General features: G+C 45.3%; 2 protein-coding genes across 2 annotated transcripts; one reads left to right on the forward strand and one right to left on the reverse strand.

The window, feature by feature from the left end:
• Nucleotides 1-7,089: 7,089 nt before the first annotated feature.
• Nucleotides 7,090-8,184, reverse strand: PHALS_07672 (uncharacterized protein; the record flags this gene model as incomplete). The annotated part of the gene is made up of 9 exons (XM_024721181.1): nt 7,090-7,113; nt 7,201-7,279; nt 7,379-7,411; nt 7,489-7,547; nt 7,612-7,656; nt 7,728-7,746; nt 7,900-7,951; nt 8,018-8,083; nt 8,154-8,184. The coding sequence occupies 9 exons, from the start codon at nt 8,182-8,184 to the stop codon at nt 7,090-7,092; spliced, it is 408 nt and encodes a 135-aa protein (XP_024586306.1).
• Nucleotides 8,185-8,293: 109 nt separating this feature from the next.
• On the forward strand, nt 8,294-9,231 carry PHALS_07673 (uncharacterized protein; the record flags this gene model as incomplete). The annotated part of the gene is made up of 2 exons (XM_024721182.1): nt 8,294-9,024; nt 9,090-9,231. 2 exons carry the CDS (start codon nt 8,294-8,296, stop codon nt 9,229-9,231), a joined length of 873 nt encoding a protein of 290 aa, XP_024586307.1.
• Between the last annotated feature and the right edge of the window lie 8,166 nt (nt 9,232-17,397).

The raw sequence follows: 17,397 nt of genomic DNA on the forward strand, positions 1-17,397 counted from the left end.
ATACCTTCTCAGCCTTTTGGCTAAGATCAAGTGTAGAGCGTAATGAAATGCTTCAAACGCATTGTTCGTCTGTGATAGCAGATGTCACTGTGTGAAAGCAGCTGCAGAAGATGGTACAAACTCGCCAGGCTTGGTTACATCATTACACGATATCTCAAATGCATAACCTGTGGTAAAGCTAGACGTATAGCTGCGATTTTCATCCACTCGAAGAACGAAGCTTTCCCCACTTTTCATCCTTTGCAACAGACTGCATATTTCAGCACGAATAGTGATGATTATTTTTATTTTTTGAAAGTTTATCAAGGAACCGTCTCCTGATCAAGCTATGTGTTCTCTTTACTTGAATGTCTTATCTCTTTCAAAAGCTTCTATACGTAATCCCACCAAGAAGCCGAGCTCTATTATTTGACGTTTTAACGCCTCTGGTACACTAGACATAGCCAGCCACTTACAGTGCATCTTGCTCGGTGCATTTACCGCAGTGTGATGAATATCACTGTTTCTACCAAGCAGTTAAGAGTATCCAGCAGCAAGTTTGGATGACAATGAACAAAGACCGACTACCATGCTGATCTAAGCACATACTTTCTGGGAATCAGCGTTCGCGCCGATATCGTGGCTGTATTCAGCTTGATATAAGCATGCGCAGTGTCCCACTCGCTGCAACCCTTTTCAGCACACGAATTCGACGTTGACTGGCGACTTTAATTCTCACCAACTCCGCGTCATGCTTTGTGCCAAAAAAGCATCAGTGAGGTTACACTCCTCTATTGGCAATAGATATTGACGTGTAACGCAATATTTGGCTCCAGGGACTGTTCCAATCTGTTGACCCCCGAAACCAACACACTTGATAGCATGACGTGGTGTCATCACGACGTAGTATTCCTTGAACAAAGAATCGGAGGGTTTGAAGGATTAGTCTGGATTGGTATTCAGCACTTTGCACCAAGTGCTTCGCGATTGAATACAATAACAAATTCATCCGTGACGAATGAAAAGCTTTTTCTTTCTTCCGTACCTACGATATCATTTTGATACTTTTCTCTTGCAATTTTTTTGCAACCCAAAACCATCTCCTAGATAGAAGTTTTCAAGCTTAATATCAGCTTCTTTTTAATATAATGAGGGAAAACTTACAGCACCTAACTACCCCGTCACTCTTTTACATGTATAGATCTTTCTGGTCGAAACTCTTGAAGCTTTACAGCTCCGCATGGTGGCGTGTCACACGGTAGTGCTGAGCAAAGTATTGTGACATCGTGGCAGTCATAACTAGATATTGATGACAGTGGGATCTGACCTTTATATTTGTCACCCATTTCAAAACAGAAGGGCCGCGGTACACAGTCGCACTAACCTGACCGGCTCTAGCACAGAATACAACAGCTTACAATTGTTCTACATTGCCTCAGTCAATATTTGCTTTTAAGACAACGACCATCAGTCGTGCTTCATGCCTTTGCATACATACACTATCAGGGCGGCGATATCAATTGTTTTATGTCTCATACTGAGACCGCGGCTTAATGTCGCTTCCCCCATTGATCTCAGACAGGAATATTATGGTGGATAATTCATACCGGGCTCGGGCGGTTCCAAGCCCTGTAAAAAGCGTAACATAACTCTGTGTTTGCTCCAAAAGCGCTTTCGCTAGAGGTACATCCATGCCCAGCAAAAACTGCATCAGGAGAGAGATGTGACGCACCTAGGTTTTTCGACTTTCTGTCGATCGATGACTCGTGGCGTTGTAGCCACGCCATGCCAGCTTAGAAATCGTATCTCAAAACCTGGTCGGAGACAGGAAATGTTAAACATGGCCTTCGAAAGTTCTACTATTGTTATATTGCAAGTCGCACAAATATCCTATTCGTATTTGGCAGCTTTAATATTGACGCAAACGTTCAACTGTTTTCGGTAGTCGCCCGTCGTACGATGCTCCTCAACTTAAATTTTCCAAACTATACAGAGTTGGGGCGTTGAAATTAAAACCCAACAATCCTGGAAAGAAGCCCCACCACTCTTAGGCAGAGTGACTTTTTAAAGTGATGGCTCCCAGTGACCTCGGTCTCACAAGGCACAAAAAATGTCATCAAGCAGCCCTGCATTTACTGGGGTTCGACATTTCTCCGTCAGGTTCTACCTTGCGTGTAAGCTCGACCCTTGATAACTCCCAGTTACGAGAGATGGTGGAATGCAGCCCGCAGATGTTCGATACTGCTGCAGATAAAACATCTCTGAATACTACTGCTGCAGATAAAACATCTCTGAATAAAACTGCTGCTGTTTGGCAAATGAGATTTTTTTTCTCTCTCCCGACATGGCCGAGACCATCTCATCTGACACGCAGGTAGATTTCCCCCAGCCTCGATTGGTTTTTGTAGCAAGTACGTTGTACTCCGCATTTAGTGTATCTAACTCAGCCCCTTTGAGAGATATAGGGTGGATGCAAAAGTCCACGGTACCAGTTGCATCCGTTTGAAGGATATCCACGGATACAGTATCATGCAAGAGAACGTCTGATGACGCTGCGAAGACATTTTTCTAATTACAGACATTATTTTTTAGTTCTCGCCTCTTGACGAAAGAATTTTACTTAAAAGTACCCTGTGCGTCTATTAAGGTGAAGTGAACATCCGCAACATATGTTGCTCTAAATCTTTGCACGTCAGGAAGGCCTCTTTTGTCGAGATATGCCGATTTTCGCGTTCGGCCTCCTAGATCGGCATCAGCATGCGCAACGCGCTGTTACACCGTTTGTAACATGTCCGAGCCCTTGGCCATATCATCTTCCCTTAACCAGTGGGAGAGATAATGTTTTATCGGCTCGGAAGAATCCAAGAGCTTAGTATCAGCGGCCTAATGGTGAGTGCCATCAGTTCTTCCAGCGTCCTGATAGATTCGCTTCAAGACGTATTTTGTCGGCAAATTTTATCAGCCAACAAACACCTCCAGACGTAAACGCTTAGACCAGGATATAATGACCCCGTCTTGACCCAATAGACGAAAGCTCGTCTGGTGGTCGAGTATCCCAGGGGGGGGCTATACTTTAGCATCTCATGTACACTATCTCCGAAGAATATACAGTTCTTTTAAGACTCGGTGCCGTAGAATTTTCTAGCCTTACGAAGTAACGGAATTGCTTTGTGAGAAATTTTCGACTCAAAGCGTCCAAGTTAACAGATGCACAGAGATGATCAAACTCATCGTCAAATGAACACTGCTATTTCGAAAGCGACATCTTCTGAGTAACATTTTATTTCGCCGAATACTATAAATGCACTATTCCCATATGTCATACTAGAATCGATTTTATTACGTGATGTGCCACTTGTAACGGGGTTGCTTTGTACTATGCACATAATGGGGTCAGTCCCATTACACATGTTGTGTGAGCACATACTTCTGTGTGTGCTTAGCACTAACTATATATCTTGCATAGCTGTAAATACCTCAATTCTGTTGAAGGCACTTGTCAGATTAGGGGAGTTTAACGCCTATTGGCCATAATAAATGTCACTTAACATTTCCCCTCGTTCGTGTAAATCAGCGGCTCGTAGGGATAAAGCAACAGGCAATGAAGCGCGATGACCGATATAAGTATTTCTCGGTATGTGCGTGTATACACGCAGGCAATTCCCGTTACAATATACAGAGAATGCAAACTCTCGGAGTCCTATTTAACAAACACACAGAGGTTGTGTTTGTGCGCGCCTACCAGGGGTGGAACTTAGAACGTACTGATATTTGAACAGTCGGTTTGCTCCGTTATTTGATAAGTACATATTTTGGGATAAATTCTATATAATATACCCTTTTTAATACTATCTCTCAATAAAACTGTCTCAATGTATATATATCGTTCCATACTGTTAAATTCCTCAAATTTTTTTTTTCTTCACGACGCAACGAAACCGTCGCCGTTTTACTAGCTGTCTATCTTAAACGCACGGATATCTCACCCGTATGTCGTACCTTCGATGCATCTGCCTACTGTCTAAGATTTTCGATAGTTGTGAGTCGTGGAAATTGAGAAAATTAATTGGAGGAATTCATGATCAGTATTTATGGCTACACAAGGCTCAAGACGTTGATTTGCACAACCATTAGTACTATGCTGTAAAATGCTTACTTCTCAAAACGAGAGTCTTTTCTTTGAGAGCTAGGTCCCATTGATTACGATCTCCATGCAGTACAATCAAACCTTGTTTTATTTCAGTTGGCCTCCCTGTGCCTACTGAGAAAAGTCGTCTGCTATAGAAGTGATCGTCCTCTGCTTTTCTGGGGGCCCTACCCATCGTTCCCCACCGCCGAGATCTAGGGGGCATGCAAGACACAGAAATATGGTACTGCCACAGACGAAGCATATGCGAGTACCGCGGATTTTTTCAGCAACTAAGGGGTCTCTTTTCCTCTCCATCATAATCGAGGTCCATCACCAATGGTGCGCCTATTGGAATCTCAGCACTGCATTTGCCTCTTGCGGCACGAAAGTATATCCCGAATATAATGAGTCATGTGCCGCTCCCCAAAAGCGGTAAGGTGCATGTAGAAATGCGCAGTGTCAAGCGCATCCGTTCGAACACTGTCCATGAAGATGGTGGCCGTTATTGTCTCTGGTAGAGGCCAGTCACCAGTACGGCAACAAGACTTCATGAGTTCGGGTAATCGCTTGCCAGTTTTCACTTATTTTAATGGGAACACCAGAACTTTAAACGCACCCGGCACGCCTAGCCAGGTAATTACCCGCAATATATAGCGACACAAATCGACTAAGGTGCAGCACTTTCTGGCCCATTTTCGCGAGCGAGGCGCAACTCGTTGTTATGGCTTCATTTTGGGCAAAACCGAATCATGGATATCTGAGCTTCTCTTATTTAAAGGAAGAGATCTATTTTGTCCTCATTTTTCAGAGGCCTGGATGCGTAGCACTAGCGGTCTAATAGTGGGGGCACCGGTTCATCCACTGGCGCTTTTGATGTACCTGAACGGCACATTCTTAAAGCTGGTGGGCGCTTCTAGGTGTGTGTTCGCTGCTTCCAGCCCTTTTGCTATATACGACTGGTTCGTGAGCTTGACTACAAGTGCTTCCGAGAGCAACGGGGTTGCCGTGATCTTTGCACAGGAAGCTTTGACTCTCAGACTATGTACAGACAACCGAATAGACTTAGGTTTGTGCCTCCAACTAGGAGCAGGTCCGAGATCTGTAACTGCTAGTTTAATCTACAATTTATTAAGTTTATATTTAAAAAATTATGTATAAACTAATATTAATAGTTTTTTGTCAATACATAACTGTTTTTCTTTGTTGACGTGCGGCTAGCAACCCACGTGTATCTCGGGCCTCTACTTCTGGGGGCTAGCTTTATTAATACCGATATTTTCATGCTACTAAATTGTTCAATTACACGAGGTGTAACGGGGTTTCACGTATCCTGGTATGAAGGTTGTGGGTCACACAAGATGGTGTGATTACAAAATGGTTTGGGTTGCACAAGATGGTGTCACCGCATAATGGTGTGTCTACACTTAAACAAGAAGTCAGTTTGTGGCTGGAACAGCCAGTAGTTATACATTTCATTAGGTTTTTCTATATAGATATGAAAACCGAGGTATTTAGATATAGGCGGTTTGCCGCATAGAAAACCAAGAATTACAGCTCACGTTTTTTACGGAAGAGTTAATTAGCCTCGAATTAAGGTCTTGGGTACTCTCGGAGGTTGCGGATTGCGATTCGCTTCACTCGTACTGGTTCTAAGTATAGAACGAAGGTCAACGACCTTACCAACATTCCTCTAAGCAAAAGAGCTATGACAGCTCCACTGCACGAAGTGCTATGCAGTTTTTCTTCACAATCGGTTTTTCTTATGCATGCTTTATGGCGAATAATCTCCTCGAGCCTCTGCGACACCGTGTCCCCTCCAGCACTCTGATCGTAAGAACGCTTGCTTGCTTATAATCGAGCACCCTCCCCTTTTAAGTATGCCGTTTGGAAGCAGTCGCGAGTTCTCCGCGTTCTAGTGACAAAATTTTAGATATTAGCGGCATTGCCGCAACTTAAACAATTACAGTTTCAACTTTGAACGGAAGAGCGTTTTATTTGGTTAAGGTTTCAAGTACTCTTGGAGGTAGCAGATTGCGATCCGCTACATTCGTACTGATTCTTGTATAGAACGTATGGTCGGTGGCCTTGGTTTAGCTTCCCCTGAGCAAAGAGCTACGGCAGTCCCGCTGCAATGACTATGCGCAGAGGCTCGCAGATTGAAATGCTTATATTTTGCTTTCGAACCTATAAATTTCACTTCGGTATTTGGTCTTTAAGAGAAGCTCTTAATCAAATATTTAATTGATTGAAGTCACTTTTGTGTCGCTCCGCTTTCTTTTGGCCTAATTTTTCGCGTAAAGTTGATCTATAGCTCAAAAAACGGCCATCGAAATATTTGTCATACACCCTAGTATGATGTGGTTTACATTATAACTTCTAGCCTTTGAACCGGCTGATTTATAAGTTTTCATAGAAATGTGTTGCACGAACTTCTTCCGTAAAAATTATTAAGGCCAATTGGCAATTTGTGCACTGCCAACGTTTTCTTAAACAAGGTGTTCGTTCTTAAGCGACGAGCACATGTGTGCGGTTTAAGAAGTTGATTATTTTCGGCAATATTTTGAAGGAATACATTTGTGGCTAGCACTATCTTGAGCAGTTTTTACAGAATGCCAGTAGCCCTTTTTTAATCAATAAGATATACTGATTGTAAGGCGTAAGTTTCTGTACTAATTGCATCGTATCGACGTTAGTTAAAAGCATCATTATTCACAACCTCAAACCACTCACTCTATCAGGCATATGTCCACCTACGTCGTGCAAGGATTAGTCTACTTTGCGACCCACCCACGCCTGTGGCTCCTGACGCTCTGTCCATTGGTCTTAACGCTTATCGTGGGGATGGCTACTGCCATTGTGCTCTTCGCCGTCGCCTTGGTACCACAAGTCGAGGGTCTCGAACAAATTGGTATAACTTCGTGGCTCTCGTGGATGCTAGCTGTCTTGCTTGTGCTCGTGGAGGTTTTTTTCCTGACACTCATTTACAACCTCGTCGTCATGGGGTCCTACCAAGATAAAATATTTGATACAGTTATGGTGGCGCGCGGTTTTCAGGCAATCGTGGATGATGATGTCAATCACGCAAGCTGTACCCGTTCTTGCCGATCCTGCTGCCGTGTGAGTCTCTGGCTACGCCTCGTGCTTCTTATTGTGACGTTGCCGCTTAATTTGCTGCCAATAGTCGGCTCAATCATGTATGCGTGGCTCAACGGCACTATATTGGCCTGGGAGTACCATTTACGATACTTTGAATTCAAAAACTTTACGTACGCGCAACAAAAGGCTTTTATCAATGAGCACAAGCTGGAATATTCGTCCTTTGGAATGCAAGCACTTCTTATGGAGATGATACCAGGTTTGGGTTCACTCTTTGTATTTACTAATGCAGTTGGATCGGCACTGCTGGCCGCTCATTTGGAAGAAGATGAATGTGAGCGCACTGTAGAAAAAAGATGACAGAGTGCATCTTCATCATGCCAACTCGAAAAATCATGGTTACGTACCGACTGAAGAACATGTATAGTGAAAAATTTTATGAGAATAAAGAACTGTGATAAGTAACACATTTGAAAACGTTAATTTTCAGGCTGTCAGTGTTTGTGGCACCCTTTCTGCTTACGATTGCTGACGAATGTTTGCTTATCAGTGTACGCAACGATTTGCGCTAAGTTCCTCAGATTTCTAGCCTGGGGTACTGGCTATCATCACCGTTAGAATAGTGGAGATCTTTGTGAGCGCAAGCACACGTCATGCATTTCCCTCTGTATTGGTTGCGTCATTGTATCACTAACCTTTGTGGCGTAGTGGTGTTGATATCTCTAAATGCTGTGCCTATGGTCGGTGCTACATAATGAGAATAGCATTAAGTTTGTGCTTGATGGTATGCAAAAGTTGTTGCGGAGATAGTACCGGCAGTGGCGCAGTCTTCATCCCTTGTAAGAGCTGCTCTGTTTGCTTTCCATATCGATGAATGCACTTTGATTGTCAACGTAATTAGCAAATGTGCTTGATTTAAACTTAGATACAATTTAGCTTTAATAGATACTACGTGGTTTTAACAAATAAGAAGCACTCATCTAACTTTTGGTTAATATCTCGATTGTCATGTCTACGTATCCTCTTCGTGGAGTCTTGTTCTTCCTTCAAGACCAGCATCTCTGGCGCTTGTCTATCCTTCCATTACTCATGACGGTGGCTGTAGCATTTGGTATAGCCATCACATTGTTCACCTTCACGTTGCATCGACAGGAGGAGATTTTGTACGACGCCGGACTCTCTCCATTCTTTGCGTGGCTCATCGCTGTGATTTTCGTGATCATCGAGATTTTTATTCTCACTATCGTTTTCGCTCTTGTAACGCTCGAGTGGTTCAAGGACAAAATTTTCGCACACGTCTTGATCAAACGGGGGTATCGTGAGCTAGTGGAGAATGAGGAACGCCACTCGCCATTTGTGCGTGTACTCACTTCCTGTTGTCGTGTGAGTATTCTTCTCCGCCTAGGCCTACTGGTGATTACTCTCCCTCTTAACACAATCCCCGTGCTGGGAAATCTCGCGTATGCGTGGCTTAATGGCGTACTCATGGCTTGGGAGGCGCATTTGTACTATTTTGAGATGAAAGCCTTCGATTTTGATCAGCAAAAAGAAATTATTGCGGAGCGAAAGCTCCAATACTCGATGTTTGGCATGCAAGCAATGCTTCTAGAGATGATACCGATTGCTGGCGCAATTTTTATGTTTACGAATGCTGCGGGTGCCGCGCTGTTTGCTGCTAGTATCGAAAAGGAATTAGAGAATCAAGGTGGATGGCGCTGGGGAAGCAAAGACAATAGTAGCGGCAAAAATATTGAGATGAACAATGTCCCGCTTGCTAACAAGATTGGCACGTATGTGGCACCTTATGGCAGTACTTTGAAGTAAGTTGTGAATATTATCGCGCTCACAACACAGTTGTCAATTTCCGAGAGCGATTTGTTGATAGTTGGTACGTGACTGAAATGATTCATGAGTACGTGACTGAAATGAAAGATGAATTGAAGAAAGCTACTGCGTTAGTCATATATAACACTTTAATCGTACAAATAAAATTTCTACTTGTTAGTGACTCGGCCACGTTTGAGTAGCGCAAACACAGCGAACACAAACAGATAGCTGGTTCAGCCCCAATCGTAGCCGCATAAACTAAACATTGAATGTCAGTTGACTGTCGAGGACAATGATTTTGTGATTACTTCATATCAGAGCAGTAATACTCCAAGCAAATATTTTGTCCTTACAGTCGCTTATCGTACTTTGTCAGTAATTTGCTGTAAACAAGTTTGAAAATTGCGCTTAGCAAATGGTGTTTAAATAGTTTTTTATGCTTCGTTTCTTTCACTAGCAGCAGCAACAATTGAGAGACGTTTAATAACTTGTCCTTATGTAATTTATTTACGCTACAGTAAATTACGCAAAACTGGTTAATATAATCTAATATTATGTACAAGCACATTACTCGAAGACTGGTACTGATGATGACGGTGAGACTTCGAAAAGGAGATGTCCTTGTGGGCATGCGGGCTGCTTGCCTCACGCCATACAATACATATAGCTCTATTATCGAGCATAGTTAAATAGGCATATTTAGTACTGATTTGATTTTTTTGCTTAGCATCTGTGTCACAGTTGAAATAGAATAGCAGACAAGACATCTCTACTGCGTAAGCCGCCCATTAATTATACAATCCTGATCAAGGGCTGAGTATACAATATCATTTTTATGATAGGGTGAGTACTGACTCAGCCGAAGTGGTCATTATACGACCGGAAGTGGAGATCAACTCGTCGTTGCTTCTGGATGAATCTGCCCTGGAGGACACCAAGTTGGTAGCTGAGCGCACGAAGTGGATCTTCGATCTTGAAGAATCCATTGGAGTGCTAATATCCTTTGATGAAGGAGTTTCAAGACGTCGTCGATAAAAACCGGCCGTCGATCCTACCTTCTGACCGTGATGTGCGTCATGAGATCGACCTGGTTCCGAAAACCAAATACTGCGTAACACGCCAAAGGCCGCTGTCCAAGGAGCAGTATGACGTCATTGACGCCTTCGTCCGCGCAAGGCACGACGCAGGATTGGTGCGTGAGAGCGAGTCCCCCATTCGACACCCACGTTTTGCAAACGGCAAGTGGCGTATCGTCCACGTTTACAAAGGTCAACGCTGCCACCATTCCGGCACAGACGCCGATTCCTTGGAGGGATATTTTTCGGAAAACATGGTTGGCTGTACAAAGTACAGTGTACTAGACTTGATCGATGGGTATTACCAGTTGCTTGTGAGAGCAAGTGGTATTTCGCTGACAGCGGTGAGTACTTCGAGCGGCACGCTTTGGGATGTTACAAGGGCCGTCAAATTCAGTCGAAGCATTTAATTGTCTTGTGACGCTGTATTTTCGGTCCCACCGGACGTATGCACATTCAAAAATTGACGACATCTTCGTCCACAGTCGTGCAGAGCACTGGTTCGAATCCGGGCACGCGCACAGTCGTGCAGAGCACGGTAGGACGGATGAATAGAACCACATCGTTCAGTCGAGAGCGGTGCTCGAGTGCATGCGCACGAATAGTATGCTAATGCAGACAAGTTCATCTTCGGCGCCGAAAAAATCCCCTTTTTAGGATGCGGAATGGTGCTGAGACACCGAGTGTTGAGAAGCTTTTGACAGAGTCAAATACAGCTTCCTTCATGCACCAATGCTGGCGTTGCCATACCCTGATCGTCCTTTTACTGTTATCTAACGCTTCAGTCTTTGCCATCGGCTTGCACTGCAGCACGAGGGGCGAGATCGGGTGATCGCGTTCGACTCAAGGCTGCAGAGAAGAACAACCTAGTCAAAGACAAGAAATTGATTGCTATGAAGTATGCAATTGTCAAGTTCAGGGTGCACCTGCTCGACAGCAAACCTTTTGTGATCTACACAGATCATGCGTCATTATGCACTACGACTCATTCGCCTCACCTCTCGCAGAGGTAGGCCAGGTGGCTCTCCTTCTTCGCAGACAATACTTCGAGGTGAAGTATTAGCCAGAAAAGCAGAATGCTTTGGCTGATGCGTTGTCACGCAGACCGGATTATGAGCTTGCTCATGTCACGATGGTGGCGTCGTCAGATACGGATCGCGCCGCATACGCGGGTGATGGTATTTGCTTAGCGCTGCTACAGACGCTTTGGAAGCTCGGACAATAAGTTGTCATCGCGACTTTGCGCATGGTTGCTCCGATATTCGTTGCGTAACGGATTGCTGTATTATAGCACCGACTCGACGGATATGCCACGAAATGTAGTTCCTCACGATGAGGATTTGAAGTACCGTATTCTCTATGAGGCCCACGACATCCCACTCAGTGATAATCTCGGTCGTGAGAGACGTACAGTCTGTGAGTTGCTACCACTCGTGGTTCAAGCTGTACAGATGGACGAACATATATGTTCGCACGTATGAGACGTGTCAAAGGGTGAAAACCTCTCCGAATGCGGCGGCGTCGCTGGCCAGCTTGCCGATACCCTCCGGGTGTTAGCTGTCCATGAATATGGTCTTTGTGTTTGGCCGGTCGAAGGACTCAGCTGGCAACACGGGTGTGATGGTCCTTGTGGACCGTTTCAGCAAATTGGCTTATCTTGCGGCATTACCGGACACTATGGATACAGCGACGCTGTTTGTCGATCGTGCATAGACTCCCGGGGTCAATTGTTTATGATTGAGAGCCATGCTTCACTGAGAAGTTTTGGTTTACAATCTTCAAGATGCTAGCCACCAAGCTGAATATGTCAACAGCGGACCATACGCAGATCGATGGTCAAACTGAGAGCGTGAAACGCGTCGTGAAATGGTTCGCAGCGTCTGTGCTGAGACGCCGAGGTGCTAAAGCGTCTTGCTGCCACTTGTCGAGCTCGCTTTGAACAATGCAATGCCTTTGTCCACCGGCGACACGCCGTTCTACGTAAACGGGATCGCTCATCCAATCGTCCCGCTGACACCGCCATCCCATGGCTCAGGGCTTGGTGGGGAGAAATAGCCGAGCGACTAGCCGATGTCAGTCCCCTCACTGTTCGTGAAGAAGGCGACGACTTTCTGTCTACCAGAATGAGTGTCTAATGACACGTTCGCGATGCGATGACTGAAAGTCACGCCACATGCAGAAAGGATATGCAGACGAAAGAAGCAGAAGAAATGACTTTGAGGTCAAAGGCCTGATTTCATTAAATAGTCAAAACCTTCCTAACCATGCAATTTCTGCTGTCTTGAAGACGAAGATCCGTCCACGGTTTATCGGGCCTTTCAAGGTTTTGACCAAGCGGGCCTTGTGAATACGCTAAGCCTTCCGAAACGGATGCACATCCACCCAGTGTTTTATGATGACTTGCTCCAGCCGTACAGGAACTAGCTCAAGTGAACGAAGAAGCGTTGGCGCCGGAACGGCGCCCACAGGCGCTCGACTACTCAGAAGCTGGACCAGCAATTGGTTTTTAGCACGAATCGCAGCAATCTCAATCTTCAACGGCGCCAAGCGCTCCACCTTTGCATGAAGCGACGCATTTGTCTGCTCAACGGCTGATAGCCACTCCGACAGAGCGCGATAGTGCTAACGTGAGGCAGCCGGTGGACAACGTACTCCAAACTTCTAAGTCTTCTGCGCAGCGGTATGCGACCCCAGCATGACGCTCAGCGGAATCCTGATCGCGACGGATCTCGCCCATTAGAGCCCGAAGAGCATCGCGAGTCACCGGACGGCGATCGCCTCAGTCGTCATCGTCTGCTGCCGACTCTTTTCAACGAGATTGGTGGTGTCCACTATAACGTGGAACGTCTTGTGGGTCGACGTCGTCGCCAGGGTCAGACCCAGTATCTTGTGAAGTGACAGGGATATTCCGACTACCAGAACTCGTGGGAATTTGAAGTGCCACTTCGTCAAGACGGCCCAGACGTCGTGAACGCTTATGATTGGAGGGAGCATAAAATTTCGCGTCGTCGTACGCCCCGCGCATCTCGGCAATAGCCAGTGAAGCCGACTGGGCATAAGCTGAGATCAAGCTATGGTCTTGAGCTGCTGTGGTCGCAGACTCACCCGTGTGAGAGACCACCGAGCTCGCGGGAGCGTGATAGATCAACCCATACGTCGCTGGGCGACGATCCAAAGGAAGTCAGCGACGTGCCTTTGGTTTAGCAACTCAAACCGAATATGGCACTACACACGCGTGTCCACATTCTTGTGGCTCAACTGTAAGTTATACAGCGAGGAAAATTTCCGGTGCCGCTGCACCCATCGATCACAGAGCTCTTTGTCATCTGCAGCGGGTTTGCCAAGGGCAAGCACAACAGGAATCGTTGCAGTACAAGTACAGAAGCGCCTAGTGTTTGAGCACGAAGTCGAGTGCGGTAACTATCCAATGGGATTTTTCAAAGAACCAAGAATCGAGCTCGGAAATCTTTTGGTTCGTCAAGCTCAGCTTGTGTAGTGGCCGGGAGTCCGATCACGTAGACGCCCACCGGTTGAGTGATCGCGTCTTTTGCTTCTGTAACGGAATCCGCCGAGCGAAAGCCGAATTAGACACGAGGATCAAGAACCGACCGTGGTGGGCGTGCATCGGAGCCATCCTGCGAACAGCATCCAACTGCTGCTTTTGTGCCTCGTTGAGGTCATGAGCACTCACAGCTCACTTTCAAGTGCCTCGAGCGAGGCTCGCGTGTCTAAGACACCACAACACCACCAGGACCTTCATCACAAATTTGCTGCTCAATAATAAGCCCTGTATCGAGGACACGAAAGACACCCAGCCTCCATGTGCCTTGGTATAAAAAGTGTGTGTCAAATAAGATGGTGTAATCACCCAATGATGTGGCTACGCTTAAACAAGAAGTCAGTATGTGGCTGGAACAGCGAGTAGTTACACATTTAATAAGTTTTACTATATAGATAGTAAAATTTAGGGTTAAGAAGTCGATATAGGCGGCTTTGCCACAATTAGAACAACAACAAGAGTTTACGCTTTCAGCGAAAGAGTTAATTAGCCTGGCGTTAAGGTTAACAAGCTTTCTCTGAGCAAAAGAGCTACAGCCACCCCACTGCATTCACCGTGAAGCAGGATCTTCGGGAATATTCCGCAAAGACCAAGACCAAATATTTGTCAGTGCCATTGTCTCAAAATATTTTGTAGAAGCAGCTTGATTCGACCAACTATTTACACAAGTATAGTGCAAACTAAGCCGACAAGACACGCCTCCCCATCAAGCTTTCAAAAAGGATGTCAAATGATGTTAGAGTGAAGCAGAAGTGGTGGTCCCAAGGTTATGTAAGAAAGCCTCATGTATGTCTCAACCCATTGATCTTCTGAATACTGATCGGAATTTCATATCGAATGTGATGCTTCCATCCTTTGAAATAAACTGTGCTTTACTTTGAAGCGATGCTGACGGACATGAACGTGCAATCGCGCTCGAGAGGCGCCAACAGAAAGTGGAGAAGAACCGCTCATCAAAGCATCATTACGGCAGGCGATGGCATCCTAGTTCAAGAAATGGAGCAACATGCTAAGATGTAGATCTTCTTCAGTTTATGATGCACGTGTTTGGTTCAAAGCCGTTGCAGCTTTAATAATTGGTGTGTTGTCACGCACAGTGCGTTTGTCACATCTCTCGCAGAAAATGTCGACGTAATTATTCTTCTTGTGTAATACATCTTTGTGGCCAGGCACAACCCGAGTTGCTCAATGGTGGCGGGTGCGTCGATTTGATTATGACTTGTTTCATGGCACGATATTGAAGTCGTCAATAGTAAAGGTTGTGCGTACAGCTTACAGGTCAGACGCAGCATGTGTTGCGTTACTGAAAAACTAAAAATGCACGGTACATTCTTACAACTTTACAGTGTAATAACTAGTACAGCTGTACGAAACGTGAAAGGTAATAGCTCATTACTTATCTCGTTAGAAACTTACGTTATGCGAAGTTCGCACATACTTAGTCTTTTTAATGCATTGCGCACAAGCTTTTGTATAGCGAGCATTCGCTATATTTGAAGTTTAGTTATCCTCTTCACACTTACTGTACTTGCTAAGGTCGGGACCACGACCGCACTCCCGTCTTATTATAGATGCCCTCGGGAAAAAATTGATAGTCTTTTTCCACCCTACCCCTAGACTGCAGTTCACCGCGTTTGCCTTCCGAGCTCTGCTCGGGGCACCTAGCAATACCGTTGCTTCCAATGTTGGACAGTATAATGTTCTGCACGAGACCATTCACAGCTTTGCGCTCGCGAGCGTCCTGGAAGATGAAGTTACACAAATCGGCAAAGCACCATCAGGCGAGAATTGCGGGGCATTTAACATTCGTGTGCTTCTAGTCACTATGGCTCGTTACATTGCAGCCACGTCATTTCAAGGATGCGGTAATGTCTTGAAATTCAGTTCCAGGATGAGACAGCACCTACGCTCAACGTAAAAGTGTGAGATAATATTTGACGACTGTACCATATCCCCGTCGGAAAACGTACTGATTCAGTTACAGAGTTTGACATCATGAATACTGTTGTCTTGTGTGTACCATGTCCACCACCATGAATTCAACGTAATTGCACGCCGATTATAAATCCAACCAGACATTATACGGCTACACAAAATCCGGACCCTGGATATTAGCAGCCGATCAGCCTGGTCTGAGGGCCACACTTTATTGAGATAAAGTCACCCCATTCTAAGCATAGACCGCATTGCTATCAAACAGCATGGAAAACGATAGCGCAAATCTCTTTCACAGTAGGCAGACCTGTGCCTACTAGCTCGATGTTGTCCCACGAGGGATTCGTCGATCGATTTGCGTGCGAGTCCAACTCTTCGTACCCCTCCGCCAACAGCAAAGGGACACACAGGACTTATGTTGAACACTCTCACAGATTAAACTCAGCGAGTATTACGGAGCTGCTTAACAGCTCAAACAACTTCTTTTCATCTCCAATGTGGTAAAGATTCCGTGTTTGGCGCGATACAGGGCGGCTCATCCTTTTAACTCCTATCCGGCCTTCGCGGCCACGAAGTTCTTCTCCACATCTAATGCTACACTCGTCGCTTCCTGAAAGATGTTAAACTGGACAAGGAAGATCCTGGTGCAAATCGTACCCGCCCGGGGACTCACCATGGCGATAATAATCGTTACTGCCTCCGAAAGAGGCTTAAAGCCGCTGCAGCAATAGAGGCTTCTGAATCCGAAATTCAACTTACTAGCTCTCGCCACCCATGACGGGAGAGCAAGAATTTCAAAGACACCCAAAACGCATCATAAGTCGGTGCAAACACCTGCTACATCTGTCGCATCAAGCTTCTTTATGTTCGGAATGTCTCTTCTACAGGTTTTTCTTACGTTAATTTTCATTTTTGTAAGCGGACTCCTAGCTTAGAAAACGTAAGGACGACGCGCTGTTATTGCGCTTAAATCATAACCGCATTCACGACTATCTCAGCTTTCCCTGTACAAAGTAGGCGATTTTTCGGTCCCGGGCATCACATGTTTGGACATTCATCTGCAGCGGCCTCCTTCGTTTGGCGTCAACATGGCTCTTGGTTGAGGCGACCCTGCAAATGTCTCAACGCCAGTTATATAAAACTGACGAGCGCCTCCGGGGGAGTAATTACCACCCACGACCTTCTGACTGTCAGATTTTCGTTGAAATCAGTATTACACATAAGCTTGATAGACTAATCGACTAGCCCCGAGGACAGGTTCTCAAAACTTTATGGCGAAAAGGGTTAAGTTCATTTAGCATTCAATTGTGAGATTGACAAGCAAGTGCTTTCGGATCACCGTGCACATTACACACAGGAGCTTTGACTGAAAGAGCCCGCGTGAACAAACGTACTGGTACTCTTCTCCCAGGAGAGGGACAGGGAGCCCCTATTGTGTTTAGTTAGCTCTACGATATCAAGAATGACATAAATTCATATTATTGGTACTATTTAGACTAACATTAATCGGATATGTTAATGTATTTGATATGCGGCTGGCGGCTCACGTGTACAGTAAAACCTGTCTAAATTAAACATGTTGGGACTGGGGGACAGTGTTTAATTTAGAGAGGGTTTTAAATAAGGGAGGGTAGCAAAATTATCAACAGTTCCTTAACCCAGGCTGGGTATATCTAAACAACAACATTCCCAAAGAGCCCTTCACGTGTTTTTTCTTGACTAAAACATCGAAACAGTGGAACTGTAACAAATACATTGCCCAGCAATGGGTCCACGTGGAGCTAAGCACACAACCA

Source organism: Plasmopara halstedii (genome assembly GCF_900000015.1).
Source record: "Plasmopara halstedii genome assembly, contig: Scaffold_3120, whole genome shotgun sequence".
Classification (NCBI taxonomy): Eukaryota; Oomycota; class Peronosporomycetes; order Peronosporales; family Peronosporaceae; genus Plasmopara; species Plasmopara halstedii.